The sequence below is a fragment of the Larus michahellis genome, chromosome 1 (genome assembly GCF_964199755.1).
Source record: "Larus michahellis chromosome 1, bLarMic1.1, whole genome shotgun sequence".
NCBI lineage: Eukaryota > Metazoa > Chordata > Aves > Charadriiformes > Laridae > Larus > Larus michahellis.
Window position 1 is genome coordinate 188568393 of NC_133896.1, and position 19275 is coordinate 188587667.

The 19275-nt window shown below is 41.5% G+C and overlaps 1 protein-coding gene across 2 annotated transcripts in view; it reads right to left on the bottom strand.

Moving 5' to 3' along the window:
• Nucleotides 1–17567, bottom strand: part of VWA8 (von Willebrand factor A domain containing 8) — a 196166-nt gene extending 178599 nt beyond the window's left edge. Inside the window, exons 1-2 of one of the 2 annotated variants that reach the window (XM_074564766.1) lie at nucleotides 17328–17567; nucleotides 6207–6284 (exon numbers count right to left, since the gene is read on the bottom strand). In XM_074564766.1, the coding sequence (XP_074420867.1) occupies nucleotides 6207–6284; nucleotides 17328–17475 (226 nt within the window). In that variant the 5' untranslated portion in view covers nucleotides 17476–17567. The remainder of the gene's footprint in view (nucleotides 1–6206; nucleotides 6285–17327) is intronic. The other variant, XM_074564775.1, reaches the window with a different exon arrangement.
• Nucleotides 17568–19275: the final 1708 nt, after the last annotated feature.

The window sequence follows — 19275 nt, forward strand, 5'->3', positions numbered from 1 at the left end:
TCAGGCTGGGTGACAATGAAGGAAGGGAGTGAGTTGCCCAGGACACGGTGAAGGAGGCAGCATGGCCAAGTGAAGAGGGAAGCACTCCCATGCGGCCTGCTTTCGCCTGCTTTAGTTTAGCACTTCGCAGGTAAAACATTGCTGCTCATCCAATTTTATGCTGATGCACAGAGCCCAAGAAGTTTTCAAAGGTCTCATAACATGGTTACATCACAGTTTTCACTGGAATACTCTTTTCCCTCATAAACTTTTCATGGAAACGGTCTTCATTCCAAAAATTTTTGTTCTTGCGGTGGTAAGGAAACAAGTTGCGAGCCTTTGCAGAGGCTTAGAAAAGGGGAAGCTACTTCTTGGATGAGCCCATAAAGTCATTTATTATTAATTCCTCTCAGTCAATTGCTTCACAGGAAGGTGTAAGATCTACATAGGTAAATCTTATTTCTCCACATGAGTATAAATAAAAAGAGAAAATAAAGGAATCATGTAAAACCAAATAGCTTGCTGGAAGGAACCCTGAATGGGATTGAGAAGACCAAGTTTCTCTTAGTGACATATAAATGTGGAATAAATAAAACTACTCTTAGCTGGAGGTACAACTCATAGGGAAATACATAGCCAGAGCAGTTATCTGTAGCTCAGACTCCAACTGGAGGGACATACTGCGTCTGCTTTTGAGCACAACAGCTCAGTCCAGCACTGAAAAGTTTGAGAGATTCTAGAAAAGAGCAAGAAGAATTACCAAAAGAAACTGGAATTCAGTCTAGAAAATAAATAACTGAAAATCATAACAACTGTTTTCCAATATGCAAGACAGAATCACCATGAAGAAAAAGAGATATCTGTACATCATGGTTATGCTAGATAGAACTAAAAGTATGTCCAAAAAGATCTAAATGGAGCATCAGAAAAAGCTTTTTTCACAAAAGAATCGTTAATTACTGGAGCAAAGTGTGCAGAGAGGTTCTGGGATCTATGTCACCAGCACATTTTAAGAACAAGGAAGACAAACATCTCTCAGGAACCGTTCGGATCCAGCTGGCCCTGCTTTGAGGCACAAGGAACAGGGCAGACAACTCCATGAGCTTCACCAGGACATTTGCTGTAGGTTTCCATGTCCCCGTGTCTTCTTCTGCCTCACTCTTCGTATAGACAAAACAGGCATAATGATGCAAAACGTTCTATTGACAAAAACCCCAGAATTTCACATTCTGGATTAGGTGGTAACAGCCAAGTGGCAGGTCAGTTGCAAGTCTACATGAAAACTCAAACTGCTGATGAGTTTTCACCATCTCTGAAATAGACACCTTTCCTTAGGCTAGGAAAGAAGAAATGTAATGACAAAAGTCTTCGTTAGCACAAAATTACAGTCATCCAGCAATACAACCTGTCTCTGTAAAGTGTTGCACTCTGACACTCAGATTTAAAGTTAACAGAAAGAAGAACAAACACACATTCCTGCGCAAAACTGAACCGACTTTGAGCAATAACTGAAGACACACGGTTGTCCCTGCTTCAGCACGCGGTGCAATACCTTTCTGGGAGAAGGACACAGAGGTGTCTTACTGTTAAGGCAATACTGACCTTTCAGGTGAATAAATAACAAAAAAATGCTGGCACCACTGAGCCTACTACAGAGAAATAACCCAAATTTCCTCAACATTAAAACAATTCCCTTTCAAGCGCAGAAATCCATTTACTACTACTTCTTTTATATTTCATTATTATACGCGCAAACATTCTGTTTAAATTCCTCATGATAATTAGGCTCAACTGACAAAACTAACAGGATTTACCACTTAACCCCTTGTATACAGGCATGTCACTTTTGATCACACATTGGGGAGGGTGCTCAGACTCAGGACACCTGGCACAAAACTACACTGTTTGAAATGAATCTTCCACAATTGAATGCAGTTGTCTGTAACACGACTGCAGCCAAACTCCCAAATGCACTTGCACCTTCAGACAGCAGCAGAGACGACGTGGTATTGCAAGAGAACATCCCTTTTCCTGCCTTAACATATTTGCCGTCATCGAATAAAGTGTCCTGGAAAAGCTATGTTAGGAACCGTTCTGTCAAGGTTAATAAATACATGAAATATCAGGTACGTTGTCATTTTCATAAAATTTCCAGAAGCCACTAACAACAGCAGTGCACTGACATGAACTCCACTTTAAAAAAAAAAATTAATGTGCGTTCTCACAATTCAATTTTAGATCTAAACTATCATGGAAAGCCACACAAAGTTTCTCTGAAGTATAATTAAAGAAACAATCGTGCTTTTCAGGCATGGTGAGATTTTAAAAATGTAGGTTTTATTTTTACTGATAAAAGAACAACCAGTGCTAAAATAAGTGCCCTCTTTCTAGAACGTGTCAGACACAGTTATGACAAAAATCCCATTAACAAAATTCCCTTGTGTATGACTCATTTTTACTTGTCACTTATAAAAATGGGAATAATTCAGATTTTATGTACTTTTAATTATCATCTTCCAAGAAAAAGCCATTTGCCAACAACAGGAAAACAAATTAATATTTTATATTGACACACAAAATGGAGCACTTCATACAGGACTTGCTCAGTATCTAACATAAAACCTGAAAAGCAAGGACATGAAAACATAAGCTAAGCAGCAGTACCTATCCTATCCACTTATACAAAATGTAACATGGTTCAAAAAAGGACTTAAAAATCACTTTAATCTGCTAACACAAAAAATGAAGTATTTTGGTACCAATTAAGTGACAAAATGACAAAGGTAAAGTTTTGTAGGCACTTAATACATTTATGTTCCTTATTGTGTTACGTATTTTTTTTCCAGGGCTTTAAGGCTATTTTTAAGCCTAGAAGAACAATGCTGAGTTTAGAATAAGTTTTAACATCCCTAAAATTTGCTGTAAATTATAGATATGCACTTTCAACATTACTGTATTTAACACGGCTCTTATCTGGCAGAATAGCAAAAGCAGAAACATTCTATTCTACGCAAATAATGAGCTAGAAAACAACATCACGCGCAGTACTAGTAAGTGAACTGTAACTGCTTCAATTCCCTCCTCTTAGTTCTTACTCCACTGCAAATATTACAATGTCTGAGACCTTTTCAGGAATATTTCCCACTTAACTGGATGACCAAATTATTTCTAGTCTTAGTTTAAAGAAATCAGGGAAGTACCTTGGTCGTTTAAATGTAATATTAGTTACTATAATAAAATTTCAAAATATGTAACATTTCGGTTTATAGATTAGTATAAATATGCAATTACATTCATCTACTTTACAACAAAACATCTTGTATCTACAGCGGTCATTCACACAGCAAAACAAAAAGTACTCTTAAAACAAGGAAAAGAATGTGTTCAGGTAAGTAAATGCATGTACTCTCTAAACGTCTCATGAAGAGGAGATAATTGACATGGAACAAATGCAATCTACTTAATTTCACTAAAGCAGTATAACTTTGTTCTTCGTAGTAACGTAACCATAAAACTTAAGCACTAAGGGATAAAAAAAAAAAATTCTAAATTTAAATATACAAAGAAATTGTCCTCAAGTATTTGAAATTGATTTTCTGCTATTAAATACATGAGTATTCTACGTTACTTAATTTTAACTAATTTAATATTTAGGTTTCTAAGCAAAATTTTGTACCTTAAGTAATCCTACTATAAGTACATGAATACTGATGAACGATAGTATCCCAAGCATGACATAGGCTCCTTTCAGTCATGATTATTAAAAAAAAAAAAGAGAAGCAACTAATAATAGACCTAACAGTGGTAATAAATGCTAGTTTTAGTTGTAGTATTACATTTTCCCTAAAATCCTATTGTTCCGTACATTCTTAATAACTTTTCTGCTATCAGATTAGTTTTCAGCCACTTTTTCCTGCTTAGAATCGTTAACTAGAAAAATCTCAGATTCTTTGAATCTACCATGTGTTTTCATAATTCTCCTTCCTTCCCAATCCAAAGAACTGAAAGAGATGCTGTTAACTTAGAGCTAACATTTATCTTGCTAAAAAGTGCAGATTGACCAAAAAATGTAATGGCATGGTATGGAGGAGTGGAAGGCAGGAAGGCATTGTTAATTTTAACACATTTAGTACAGCACAGAAAACCAGAAAGCAAAACAATCTACAAGAAATGGAAATAAGTGAAACAGATCGCATTAGTCATTGACATAGACAACTGATACCCTACTATATGATCAAAATGAGGAAACAGGCATACAGAATAAATGATGAAAAGCAAAAATTGATCATTTAAGAAGCTATTAAAAGTAATAATACAGAGTAGTATTGTTTGGCCACATTCCCAGGGAACTCACGAGGTATGGGAAGTGTCATTACAGTCTAAACCAGAAAACCTTTCCTCATGGGCTACCCCGTAACAGCATGGACTGACACATGTCATAGGACATATTTGGTACCCAGATAACCTGGAGGAAAGCATCACAGTGTGATGCTTACTGGGGTATGGGAATTAAGCAGCCCACGATCCAGATGCAGACCAGCGATCTGGCCTACGATGCTACCGGTAGACCTCACACTCATCAAAGACTGAACGTAAACAAAATCTCCTTCTATATTCCTGCTACAGCTCTCAAAGGACAAACATTTCAGAAAGAAGGTCACATTTCAGAAAAGAGTTAAGAAACATTAATCTATGTCAATAGTAACACAGATGTACTATCCCACAGTTAATACAAAAATAAGGAATCACATAATGGCTGAGATTGGAAGGGACCTCTGGAGGTCATCTTGTCCAACCCTTCTGCCCAAGCAGGGGCACCTAAAGCCTGTCAGATGAACCGATGTCTGATGAAGTGAAGTCATACTGCTTAAGAACGCAACAAGATAAACCTTTACGCAGCAGCTCCTGCCCTTTCTGATACTATACCGGTAGCACTCCCTGTACAGCTCTAACATACCTCTTGCCCTCTTCCCCAGCAGCTATCTGCCATCCTGCCAGCTGTGCAGTGGCAAGTCCACTATTGATGTTATCAATGCCATTCTTCTAAAACCAAACCAAACCAGACCAAAAAAAAAAAAACCCACCCTCTGTCCCCCAAAAAACCCACTGTACCAGCAGTTTCCTTGATATCCTCTTCAAAATATCATGGAAAGAATTTAGACATGTTGGAAAGCAAATAGGCTTGAAGTGAATGACTACACTCAGATTCCAACTGTAGGACCTCGCAAGCCCAGCAATAACAATCACTGGGAGTTCTCAGTGCTTGGCCATGTCTAAGGGTAGTATAAGACTTATATATCCCTTTAGAATACCCATGTGTGCTTGGTTTTGGTCTGAGAATTTATCTGGGTGGAAAAATCAGTTGTTGGTGGGGTTTTTTTAATTCAAATTTCGGCCATCTGGCAGCCTACATGTGAAAGTGCTGAACGAATGGCAACTCATCTTTTTGGATCCTGAGGAAATAGTTGGCCTGTGCTGTCCTAGGAAACGTCACAACAAAAGCATGATGCACTTGCTGATCCACAGTGCAAAAGGAAAAGCTCAAGAAGCATTTCCTATTCTCAATGAATAGGAAATATGGATGGCTGAGAATCCGTGGCATTTTTGATAAGGTATCAAAACACAATGTGAATTAATTGTAAGTATATGTATTTGCATTGTTTATGTGCTGTGACTTCAGTAAGTATTTGATAGCATTTTTTATCACTATGCAACTGACTTCCTATTAACTTGATGGATTGCAAAGATCTGTATGTTTGCCGATAACAATAACATGACAATCCGGGAATATTAAATATCACAGTAGAAAAACACCATACATCTGCCATATAGCAGAAAACTCCTAGGACCTATGATCATATTGCAACCAAAGATAATTTTAAACTGCTACACTTTTAGGACCAAACAATTTGAGATTATTTATTATTTTTAGAAGTAATTGCTGGATGAGACTCCTTTTGAACAAAATACTTAAACATACACAAAGAGTCCCTTTACTGTCCCACTGACCAATGGGACAAGTTACATGCAAAGTTAAGACTCCTATATAACCAGCTGAACTAGAGATACAGTAAAGAACTCGGCAAAGACAGCCTTCCCCAAATTGCATGTGTTTTCAAAACATATTTCTTAGATAATTTCAGTGAAGTCAGTGGAGTGACTTGAGTAAGTAAAAGTTTTTTTAATAAAGCCTTGAAACCCATTCAAAAAGGAAAGCAGATTCTTACTGTAGTTCTGTGGAACAAGTTCTGGGTTCTTCGGTGTTTTGAGTTTAAAAGACACATCTCCAATAGTGACAGTATCACCTAAAAAAAAGGCGAAAAGAAGTCTTTTAGTTCCCACATACTTTTAAAGTTTTTAATATCCTTATATTAAAGTTTAAATCATAAGGCTGACTGTGAGTTCACAAAGCAGCCTCTAATGTGTTTGAGAGCTATTAGTTTACTAATTAGGCTCTGCTGCTTTTCAACAGATCGGGTACTAGGATAATTTACACTTAATTAATATTCCTTGACGTTTCTCTTTTGTTGCTGTTGTTATAACCATAACTTATTTTGTTGGGAGCTATGGAATTCAAGCTCCCTATAGAACCCCATTCCAGGTACCATCGTTATTTAGACACTTTGTCTGCAGAACTAGAAGTGAGAAACACTTGTAGGGGGATGATTTTCCTGAGTTTTCAACCAGCCTGAAACAGTATCTGTTGGAGGTATGAAATGACATATTCACGTCAGTGGGAACCTTCCTGCACTCTCTGACTGTACAGTTGCAGAACCTGGCACGTTTACGAGGTCTCAAGCATTTCTTGCTCTGGATTTCATCAAAAGTAAAGCACCTGGCCATTTTATTTACTGGTCTCTTACTAGGACCTGCCTGTCTTACTCATCTTTCTGCGCTCACAGACTTGAATAAAATTGTGTACTTTCTCATGAAAATCAGAAGTGAAACCTAGCTTGCAGCCAGGAAATGGGCAAGCACCAAGGCGGCGGTGGTCACACAGAAAAACAGCACAACACCCAAAACCTGTTATGCCAAGGAAATGAGCTGCAGACCAGTAACAAACTCAAAAATTATTTTTTTCAAGAAAACATCTGGGCCATGCAAATGAGTTCACAAGTATGAAGACCGTGAAGCTAAAATGACTCTAGTAAAATGATGATTTTTCCATTACCGTTGCCGAAGATAACACCAGCTTCACTGCCCAACAAGCACTGAACCGTGTGCATGAGGATGGAGAAGATTAGTGGAGTAAGACTGCTGCAGGGGTGCAGCTTTGCTACAGCATTCTGATTACACGACCTTTCCATAAACTGAGGCCAAGTTTTGGAATGGTTTCTTGTGCTTGTGCTTTTCTGAGAAATGAGACATAGAGAAGACACAGCCCACGAACAAGATCCAACTCTAAAAATCCTTTTGTTCACCTGCACCTTGTCCTATAGCATCCAAGAGGACAGAGTCTACAGTCGCCCATCTTCAGCACTGAGTCAAAGAGTTTGGAAGATCAATGCTGGAACCAGAGAGGGAGACGCTGAAGAGGAAGCTTGTCCAAATTGACAGAGGCAACTAAAACTCCTCCCATACATACAGCAGCTCTCCTTTCAGTCGGCAGTGACTCTAGTCCTGCACTCAAATGCAACCTCTTCCAGCGTATCCAGATGTTACTGCTCATCTCACAGGACTGAGAATCCCCAGGTTCTGACACGAGTCAGACAAGCCATGGGAAACGTTACACATTTAGGACTAGATTTACAGCCAGAGGAGAATCACCTACAGCAACAAACAGGAAGCAGTGAAGAAAGGATTATAGCTGATTTCCTCCCAAATTTAAGGGCTGAGCAATGACGCTGAGAGTGGGATTCACAGCCTGACATACATGCCTGCCTGTGGGTCTTTATGCTGCTCTTGAAGTCCAAATACTCAGCTCCACATTTTTTCCTTAAAACATTGGCAGAAGGTGGTAGTAAACTGGTGGTTGTTCCTATGCACAGGGCTTCAATGGCTTGTCAGAAAGTGGGAGACTTAGACAATAGCAGCACAGCTAAATAAAAGGTGGCCAAGGGTCCATCCCTGGTCCTAAACACAAGCAGCACCAAGCAGTCCCCACCCTCCCTGCTAGAGCTAAGCACACTTCTCCAGCAGATCTGTGCAGGAGCAAAGAAGTGGAATGGTCCCAAACAGAGCTGGGGCAAAGCTAATGACTAGGCAGCAGTTCGGGGCTTTAGGTCATTTCCTGGCCCTTGCTAAATTTGCAGTTCAAATGCACCCAAGAGTACTGTGCCCCCTTCAGCCTGAAGCCTTCAAACTCACTCCAAAAGAAAGTCCCGCAACAGTTCAGGGGCCTGGTCCTCATTCTGGGAAGTGTTACATTATCCTAAAAAGTCACTGGACAATAGATATGCCCACTGCAGGGAGTAAAATCTAGGCTTTGGCTTTCACAGGGTTTTGCTCACCTCTCTTAAGTTTTAAAGGAAGAAAGACCATCTTACTGCCTGCCTAAACATCTCCCCTTCCCCTTCTTCTGCTGCAGCTCCAACCACTCTTTCTCACTGGTGAACAGCTAAAGGATTGACTAAAATGCCTCCAAGTTGATATAGACATCCTAGGAGCCCACTGCTTCTTGCAAAAGGTTACACCTCTCTCATTAGCTCAGCTGGGAAGAATTTTAGTATCCTAAAAAGAGCAGGTTGCCTGATACATCCTTAGGAAATTAGTGCCAGTTTATTTTCTCACCATTCCCTAGCCAACTTGCAATGAGACAAGAGTATATGACTAACCTCAGCTCAAGTTGTAAATACTCTTTCATGCATAAGCAGTCGTCCAAAACACAGTAAGGACAAGACCCTGAAAGCACAACGTGTCAGACTTTTTCAATACATTGGAATGATGACATCACCTACAGGAGAGAATTTTAATTACCTATTTTATTGGCACAATACTGAAAAGCCGTAGTTGATTTCCTGTACTCCCTTAAATAAACCAAAACAACTGAGTTTGCTTTACGTGAAAAATGGAAAACGCATCTGTTCTTGTGGTATTTATGTCAGTCCATAACATGCTATCCCTTGGTCAACACGTCTAATCATGTCCAAAAATGCCACAAATATTCCAGCCATCAACAGTCCTTACAAATTTTCAAGAAAAACAGGCTGGGAGCTAACTATATGCAAGATGTGGAGAGAGCTGAGCACACAAAACCCCAAGCATACAGTCAGGGCATTCAGCGTTTAACAGGTTGCCAGGATGCTGCCTGGAGACAAACGTTGCCTCCAACTTACATCCGTCCACAAAGCAAAAATATTAGCAGTGTTTAATAGAACTTTAAGCAACAATAAACCAAGACAGCAGAGTCTATTTTCCTAGCTAAATGAGCACAGGGATACTACCCCACTAATCTTACCACACTTCCACTCGGGCTATATTTTCTTGTCCCATTTTTTTTTTTTTCTTCTAAGTCTCGTGTTTGGTTACTCCATTTCCTCTGCATTTCCAAGCTCCTTGAACAGAGATGTCATCCCAGACAGGCTCTTTCCAAGATTTCACCAGCTGGCAAGGAACTGACAACAACCTGCTTGGTAAAACGGTGGCGTTAAATCAGCAAGACTCGTGATTTGAGAACATATATCCCAAATGACTTGTCTCCAATGCAAATTATGGAATAGTCCATGAATACGCCGACCCAGCTCACAAGCTACTACCACACTATTGTGGACAAAAGCTATACACACGAGGTTTTGCAACGGAGACTTTGTAGCCTGTATCAGACTTGCTCAGGCAAGCAGTGAAGATGTGCCCCTGGTTTCTTATCTCCCACACTGAAAACAGTAATCTTAGACAGGACAAGTCTTTGGGGAAAACAGTGGGATATAAGCAGTGCCTGATGTACACAACTCCGCTGAAACAAAACAAGTGCCAAATAAGCCGGAATCCAAAAGGGAAGGGGGACGTCCCATTCAGTGGGCGATCAACCTACAGACAAAACAGGTAGTTTAAGAGCCCATGCAATATGGGCTGGACATCGGGGGCACATAAAGATCGTGACCCAATAACAGGACCCTGAAGAGACTTTCTGAAAGAAGGAGATGTGAAAACAGCCTCAATACATGCAACGAGCTCTTTCTGCTGCATCTGGAATAGACAGGTGTGAACTTCACCTCTGGCAAAACGGCAATTCGCACATACACATATAGCTACCCAGTAACTGCAATGCACTGAACTGGAATAGCAGGACTTGATGGACCTTTGTTCCAACCCCCTGTGGATGTTTTTAATGTTATAATCTCAATAAGAAGGCTTCTTGAAGATGCAGCTTTATTGTGCACTTGGCACCTTCGACTGGTCTTCTATTTAAAAGCTAGTATCACACAAACTATTCCTCTTCTCCTCTCCCGAGAAGAGACTATTCCCTAATCCTACTGTTTTTTTCCTATATGTTGAGAGGAAAAAAACACTGCTGCGTAAATTATTTACAGCAATGCTGGGCATATCTGAAGATAAACAAATTGCATCTCAACTACAATTTAAGAACTTGAGAAGCAGAAAAAAAGTTTTATTTCTTCTACTCGCCATTCTTCTGGTGAAATAACACATTAAGAAAAAAAGAAGGAAATGAATAATTTTGAAATGGCTATTTTTAAATAAAGAAATCCTACAGCAAAAGAAAACATCTTGCGCAGATCTATACGTGTGTTTAGTTTTTTAAGTGCACAACAGAAACAGTTCCAATCTCATGTGTAAATCTTTATAGTATCAGGGTTTTTATAAGACACTACAATGAAGCTTCAGGAACACTGAGTTTTTAGGTGGCTGAAATTATTGTCTTTTGGACTCTTTAGTCCTGAATTTATGTGAGATTAACACACTGCAACAGTCATCTTAGTATACTACACATTCACTTGTACACAGGCCAGCCATCTGGTCTCAAAAGCCAGTAACAGCAAGAGCATATTAAAACTGTGAAGGTGCTAAACTCTGCTAACGTTAATCTCTGTGTGATAAGATCACACCTGTTAGAGGAAAATTAAAAATCTATAATACATTCAAATATATATTTCCAGGCCTTAATTTCATTCAAATTTGAAGAAAAGGGGGGGGGGGGGGGAAGATGCTTTTAACTGATATTTATCCAGCACATATCCATAAGGGCACAGAAAAGAGTGTCAGCCCTCATCCTTGAAGAGCCAACTTATTTTGAAGAAACAGAAATGACACTTTCCAGGATTTGTTTTTTCTTTTCGCTCCACTTTTCCGAATTCATTATTGGGAGGGGGGTGGAGAAAAAAAAAGAAAAAGCAGCCCTATCTACATAACTTACTTATTTCTCTCATTTCATACCAACTCTTGCTGGCCACCTTCATGGCTGTAAACATTACACATAGTCATTGGTTAACAGTGTAACCTATTCTGCATCTCATATTGGTACTGGCAGCCTCCAAAACACGTGAGTATGAGGGACAGAAACCCATTCCCAGCACTCACTAGGTTTTGCTCCCTGACCGTCACTGCCTTCACATACAGATGAGGTGGAGCTCAGCTGCTGCCGACAGGACACTGCAGACTGAAATAGTTGGATTTTTTACACAACAAAACCCATCTGCAATCTGAACAAAAAAATCCACTTCACTTAAGTCACCCGTCTTTTATGAGCAAGAGAAAGAAAGTCTCTCCCTCTAAGAAACCAAAATAATTACTTCAAACATAAAATTTGAATATTACTTGATTTCTACTCAACATCATTATTAGACCTTCTGTTTTTTTACTTCTCAGCTTTGAAGCTAATGCTTGATTTTTCAATTGTCTACTTTAGGCTAACGATTCTTTTTACTGATTTAAGTCCAAAGTGTCATTAAAGCAAAATCTTGGTATTTGCTCCAGGAAATGAACTTTTTCCTCCGTTTTTCTGCATTAGTAGATCAACAACACAAACGCGGAATTTTATCTGACATCCAGTCACATAGGAAGCTTACAATCATTTCTTAGCAGAGAGATTTTTTCGTTTGGGCCAATAGCATACCCTGAAGGTAGGGAGTCTGATGATGCTCAATTACAAAAGTGTTACAATGTGAAAAGTCAGTTTTAAATGTGTTTAATACCACGATGACTCACATAGACTCAATATATGTATTTCAGAGTATCTCTTAGTAATATGCTTACCACGTCAAAGAAGTGCTAAGTTGCCCATTTATTTCATCAATTACCAAAACACTTTAGAAATACCAGTCATCTCCAACTTCCTGCTCAACATCAGCTTACCACCAAGACGAGATCAGATGAGCTGCGGCTCTGGCTGACTGAGTCTCAAAAACCTTCAAGGATGGACATTCCTCAGCCTTTCTAGCCGACCTCTTCCCCTGCTGCACTACTGTCCTAGTAAAAAGGTTTGTCCTATTGTCCAGTTTGAACCTTCCAAACCCCAGTTTGTGATGACTGCTTCTTAATATATTATCTGCCACTATTAAGTAGTTAGTAGTTGAACATTTTTGTTATAATAATCTTAAGTTGCCAACAGATTTCTCCTCCCTTAGGCCTCTCTTTGCAAACCTGACAAGCCCAGATCCCTCAGCTTATCCCCACCATCAGGTGCTCTAGGTCCCTAACAATTTTGGTAGCCCTCAAGTGGACTCCATCAGTTTCTCCATATCTCCCTAGAACCAGGGAACCTGAAACTGGACACAGCATTCCAGGCAGAGCCTCATCAGTGCTTTGTAGAGATGAACTCTCCCTTTACCATTGCCCACGCTCCTCCTAATGTAGCCAGTCTGTGGTTCACGTTATTTGCTATGAGGTATTGGCTCATATTCAACCAAACATCCACTGCAACCCTACAGCCTTTCAGCCTTTTCAGAAAAGCTTCCTCTCAGCCAGTCCCTCCCCAGCCTGTAGTGAGACACAGCAAGACTTAAGTTAAGTAGCAGAACTTCACCCTTCTCATTCTTAAACTTTCTGAGGTTTCTGTTGGCCCAGTCCTCACGTTTATTGAGGTCCTTCTGGACTACAGATCTGCAGTTTGTCAGACAGCAGGGATTTTGCCCCTACATACCAAATAGCATTTTTACACTCTTTTTCTGTTATCTGTTCTTATTTCCACTTTTGTATGCCCCCTTTTTGTGTTTTAGTTCATTGAGAAGTTCCCTGCTTCACCAAGCAGGCCTCCTGCTGAAATACCAAATCTTCCTGCCCTGTGGAATGGTTCACTCCTTGTCTGTCAATAAGCCTCCTTTAGAAATCTTCAAGCTCTCCTGGGCACCTTTTTTCTTCATGGTTGTTATCCAAGGGAGTCTACCTACCAATCTCCTGAATAAGCGAAAGCCTGCAGTCCTTAAGTCCAGGATCCTAATTCTGCTGCTCACCTTCCCAGCCTTTCTCCAGATCCGCAACTCAAATCATGTTATGGTCACTGCAATCCAGGCTGCCACCTATGACCAAACGGGCCACAGTTCCTCCTTACTTGTGAGCAGCAGATGGAGTGAAGAGTTACTCCTGACCAGGCTCTCTGTCATCTGCTTTAAAAAAATTTTTACCAACACAGTCTAGAAACTACCAAGAGTGCATGCACAGTGCCAGATTGCCCTGCTAGCAGATGTCTGGATGGTTGAAATCCCCCATGAACATGAGGACCCCTGAATGGGAGGCTTCTGCTAGCTGTCTGGAGAAAGCGATATCCACTACCTCCTCTTAGTCATACGGTAACAGATGCTCATCACATCCCCAGTGTTCCCTTTCAAATCTTCTGTGGCCAGTGTTACTTATGTGAAGAATTAGCTCATAGTGTTTTCAAACTGTATGAAGATTCCTGAAGCACAGTTTGCTCAGTGCAGAAAAGCCAGACTATCGGTCTATTCTAAACTAAGCTGAGGTATCAAATGCATTAGTGTAATTTCAATAATGTATTTCAACTAAAAAGAAACTACAACTGAAAATCAATAGAATTGTTTTTACAACTTCCCATTTACTAAAAAGATAACCAAGACAGACAAAACAGCTTTAAAATTCACTATGGCATCTCCTACGCAACTATCTCGAGCCCCTGAGCTTGCCAGGCAGGTTCAACTTCAGTCTCATGTATTAAAATGGGCAGGACTTGCAGAACACATCAATGCGTATCAGGACTGTAACAGTGGCTAAACAGGAAAATTTAAATTTTGAACCACTGACAAATATTAAAACTCAGAAGTATTTAATGACATCTACTCATGGGAACAACGATGAAACCCTACCGAAGAGCATATCTGCCTGACAGCTCATCCCTTTCTTCCAGCTATATCAGTGTGTCTAACAAAAAACGCTATTTTTTTGCCACCAAGCTTTTCTCTCTTAAATGGTAGAATAATTTGAAATAACTCAGGCATAATTCTGCAAATTTTCACGACAACTGGCTTTGAAAATTCCCGTCTCCACTTGCTGCTTTCTCAGTTGTGCTGATGCAACCACTGTTCATAAGGCCTTGCCGTAAATCAAATCACTGGAATTGTTTTAGTCACCACATTGGACAGCCCCCTAAGTACAACTACGGAGGCAATGAACAATAGCGGGAATGATAAGAGAAAGATGAAAGAATGAAGTCCCTTAAATAGGGTTTGCCAGTGAAAAAAAAATTGCCAGAACCGCCCTCCCAGCTGTCCACATATGAACTTCAACGAGATAACGACACAGGTAAAGTCAGACAAGGGAATGTGATGGAGAGCATTTACATCCATCATTAACCAGTTCTTTAGTCTTTGGACAGTGACAGACCTGGAAAAAAAAACAAACACCACCCACAAGCTTCAAATGTGGGTATGGTTAGGAACTGGGACTGACCAGGTTTTGGAAAGTATAGGAAGTGAACCTGGACAGGAACCTGGACAGGCGGAAAACAGTGAATGAAGCTAGTATACACTTTTGTCTACACAAGTGACAAAGCATAAGTTGTTTTATGTACATTGAGCAGCAAAGCGCATGACAGACCTTCCTTTGCCTGTGCTGTCTGACTGGCAATGATTTTTATTTTTCCAGCTCTTCAGTTTTCACCAAAGTCAGCATTTGTTCCCATCAACCCCTTGAAGTATCTCTGATATTGTGTATTCTGTCAAAATTTTGTCAAAAGTTTCATATTATGTACAGATAGATGCAAACAATTAAATGTCAGTGAACTGAGTTACGTAGAACTTCACTTTGTTCAGCTCATACTGTGTTTAAAATAATAATTCATCACAAATAACTCTGCAGTCTATAAAAACATAATTCTTTTCAGTCTTTCTGAAGGAAACATAAAACCTACATTAAAAATTAATCCGATAGTCATCCTTCCACCACACTTGTTGCCATAAATTAAGTTTCCCTCATTAAATAAATTGTGCAAACCCAAACCCTTCCTAGATATTCCCATTACCCTTTAGCCACTGAGTGCCTCTGTCTTTTGCTTTGAGATTTCTCTTAAGCTTTACCACAGCCCCCAGTGCACCAGCAAGCCATATCTGCATTACAAAGACAGAGCTGAAAAGCTAAGCATGGCTCCTTCACATATAACAGGACAAAATCAGGCAACAGTTTCTCCCTTACACTTAAAAGGTACCATCACAGACAGTAAATCCAATCTGGCAGGGATGTCAGATCCAAATTACTGGGGAGACAACAATTTGCTCTTTACTTGACTGTCAACAGCTTCCAGCCTTTTCTGAAATATTTCCTTTATCAATAGGGAACAGACATGCAACCTCAACACTGCTTACAACAAGACTTGTAATTACAGCAGGTGCATAGACACAGCAAAAACACGTATTGCACACAAAATTCCAGACCATCTCTTTGTAACTTCAGTAACCTCAAAGGAGTGAAAGGGCCTGCAAGAGGACATGCAATCATCTTTAAAATAAAATTAATTAAAAAAAAAACCAAACCAACAAAAGCCAAATAATAAATAGTATTCCTAATATCAAGGTCCCAAATTCACAGAGGCACAGGAAGTACTATAATGAATGAGACGTCTCAGGTGCTGGGAGGGCAAATATCCCTAATATTATCTCTTAGCCTGCCTCTAATAAACAAGATTGTCTAGAGCTTTGGGATTTCAATCTTTCTACCAAAACTATTACAGTCATTGATTCCAAGTGGGAAGACTCCTATTATTCATTACATATACAGTGTATTCATGAATACTGCGAAGTTACACTCAGTTACATTCCATAGCACATGGAAATTATGAAGTATTTTTAGTAATACTGCATTTGCTACTGTTTCATATTGCTGAATTTCTTCTTGTTCTTAAGGTTACTCATTCCAACAAAGGGCTGAAAAGTGCTGAGCTACCTTCTTCAGATGCTTGTTTCACATATTGTTAACTTGTTGCCTTTTATTCCTATTTGTTTTAAAATAAATAACTCTAGGGTTTTTCAGTACTTTTCAAAAATAAAGCATTTTCTATTCAAAAATTCTCGAAGAAATTTTATGGTTATCAATTCCTCAAGGGCTTCCTTCTTGAGAAACCAAACGCATATTTAAAGAAATTAACTGGTCAAATACTAAACAGATTAAAAAAATAAAAACTGAGACAAACGGTATTAAAGCGGTATAATTAAGAGCTTTAGTGAGTCCCTCACCATCAGAATCACTTGCTGTCATTCTGTCTTCCTAATTTACAGCTGCTCATCACTTGCTCTGTATTTAGTAGCTTTGTTGCTTTTGGCATCCATCCCAAAAAGTGCCAGCTACCACAGGCATATGTCACCATTTCCAAACGTCACTTGTGCCCTGCACAGGCCTGTCATCTGTCTCAGAGGTCACGGGAGGACACTCGGGGACAGTTCAGGTCATATTTCCCAGCACATGCAAGCTCAAGGTCAACCCCCTATCTCGTTACCGTAGGCTGCCTTGGCATCAGCCTTGGCAACCCCTGACACGGACATGGCTTTTGCCTCAGTGGCAGGAGAAAGCAGCCATGCAACGCAGGAACAGAAAGCATTGCAAGACGCTAACAATCCGCTCGATGGAGAAGAGCGGTTGTCGCAGGCACAGGCTGCAGGGCCGCTCCTTTGCTGCTTTGCTGTGGGTGACACACTGGAAAGAGAAAGGTGAAATGCTATGGAAAGGCACACTACAGCGTCCCTGCAAGCCCCTGACTGAACTCTGCCCTCTCCTCTCACGCAATACTCACGAGCACAAGAAGAAACAAGGACGGCAGCACAAACTGGACAAACCAGCACCCAGAAGGTGGTAACCTGCCTCCAGGCCTCCTCCTCCCGGGCCGCATGTCTGAGGGGAGAGCAGGGCTGCCCACATCCCCGGGCCGGGTGGGTTGGCCGGGGCAAGGGGAGCCAGAAGTGGGGAGGCTGTAGGGAGGCAGGGCCCGGGCCAGCCCGCTGGGGGATCGTTACCTGAGCCGTGCAGCGCCCTGACCTCCAGGCGGCCGAACCGCCCGGCGGCCGCCCCGCCGCCACTCAGCACCTGCCGCAGGAGCAGGCGGACCCTGCGCGCAGCGGGGCCCCCGGCCCCGCCGCCCAGGCACAGCACCCGCGACTGCATGGGCCTGCGGGGAGACCGCCGCCACCGCCGGGCCGGGCCGAGCCGAGCCGAGCCGAGCCGAGGAGGGGAAGGGAAACGGCGCGGCACAAAGTCCCACCGGAAACTAGTGCCGGGCCGACCGGCGGCCGGGGCGGGTACGGGCCGACGAGGGTCGCGGGGGCGGTGGCGGGCCGAGCCTGCCTCTGCCGCCGGGGTGCCCGGGGGAGACGGGGGGGACGGGACTCCTTTCACGCCCAGCGGGACCGGAGGAGGGGGGGGAACCTGGCCGGAGGAGGAGGGGGCAATGGCGGGGGGAGCCCTGGGCCCCCTCAGCGCCGGCCGCCGCGGCCGGAGGGGGAGGGATGGCGGCCGCGCCCGGGTCCCCTCAGCGCCGGCCGCCGGGGGGCTGATACCCGCGGTGTGTTCAGTCAGGGGGGCTGGGGCGTCAGCTCCGAGGGCGACGTGGGTTTTTGTTTATATGGAGGAGGCAGATCTCCATAGCTGGAAACGTTGTAAAGACCCTGGAAAGCAAAGCGCGGGCAGCGGTGGCTGAGGTGAATTCATGCACCAAAAGGTATTTCCCACCTCCGATTTCTTAAATCCTGCTGAATTTCTGGGCCCTTCTGCTCCAGTGCAGCCCCTCGCCTATGTTCTTGGGATTAAGTTATTTTATACTTCAAGAAGAATTCGAACCAAGTTACTCAGGAGTGATGTTTTGCACGTGCATGGCTTGGATGTGAGATTTTTCTAAAAGATGATGTTATTGAAATAGATTTCAAAACTGGCTTGTTTCAGCTAAAGTTACTGCTCTTGTATCTATGTGAAAGCTCGGGAGTAAATTTTAGAATAATTTGCGAAAGGCTGAAGCTTTTACAATAACAAACCAAGCCTAGTTTCAAGGAAAATCCAGTTGGATCTCAGCACCAGTAACAAGATGGTGAGGGAGCTTAGCAGAAGGTAGAAGCTAGAGTCAAGTCACCACCTTTATCACCTGCACTTCAGGTTTTAGGTCTCTACCTCAGTGTCCTTGGGGCTGGGGGAATTTTTCTCTAGTAAGTCTCCCATTTCCTGCACACTTTCAGCATGGAACCCCAGAGGACAACCAGTAAAGAGCGAGCTAAGCATCTGTTTAAACATAGACAACTTAGACTTCTAAGCCCCCAAAAGATATTATGAATTATGAATGTTGATCTAGTCCTAGATGCATTTCTGCATCTCGGTATTAGGTGCTTTAAACGCTTAAGAGTGGTGAGATTTCATGATCTTCAGCATTCCAGTTGGCTAGAGTGTTCGTTAGGTATAAATTCTATTCTTAGTACTTAATATAGGTCTGTGAACCTGCTTTCTAGGTTAAGGCAGGGTAAACTAACCTGAAACATCCTTTTATGGATATTGCCCTAATTTCTTGTAAGATGAAGATCGCGAATGCTGGAGACTGAAGATAGGCTAAGTAGCAAGAGTGTCTGGTGGAACAGAGTAGGAGGCCAATGAAGCAAAATAACAATGGAATCATTTATGAATACATTTTACCAATCTGGGATATTAAATTAGAAGATTATATTGATCCTCTTGTCATATCTATAGGAAAAAAAAATAGTAATAAATTGCAACAGATATGCAAACAATTAAATGCATAACCTGAATATGGCTGGAGTACCTTTCCAGAGAGCTCCAGTGCTTAAAGGGGGCCTACAGGAAAGGTGGGGAGGGACTCTTGATCAGGGAGTGGAGCGATAGGAAGAGGGGTAACAGTTTCAAACTGAAGGAGGGTAGATTTAGATTGGATATGGGGAAGAAATTCTTTACTGTGAGGGTGGTGAG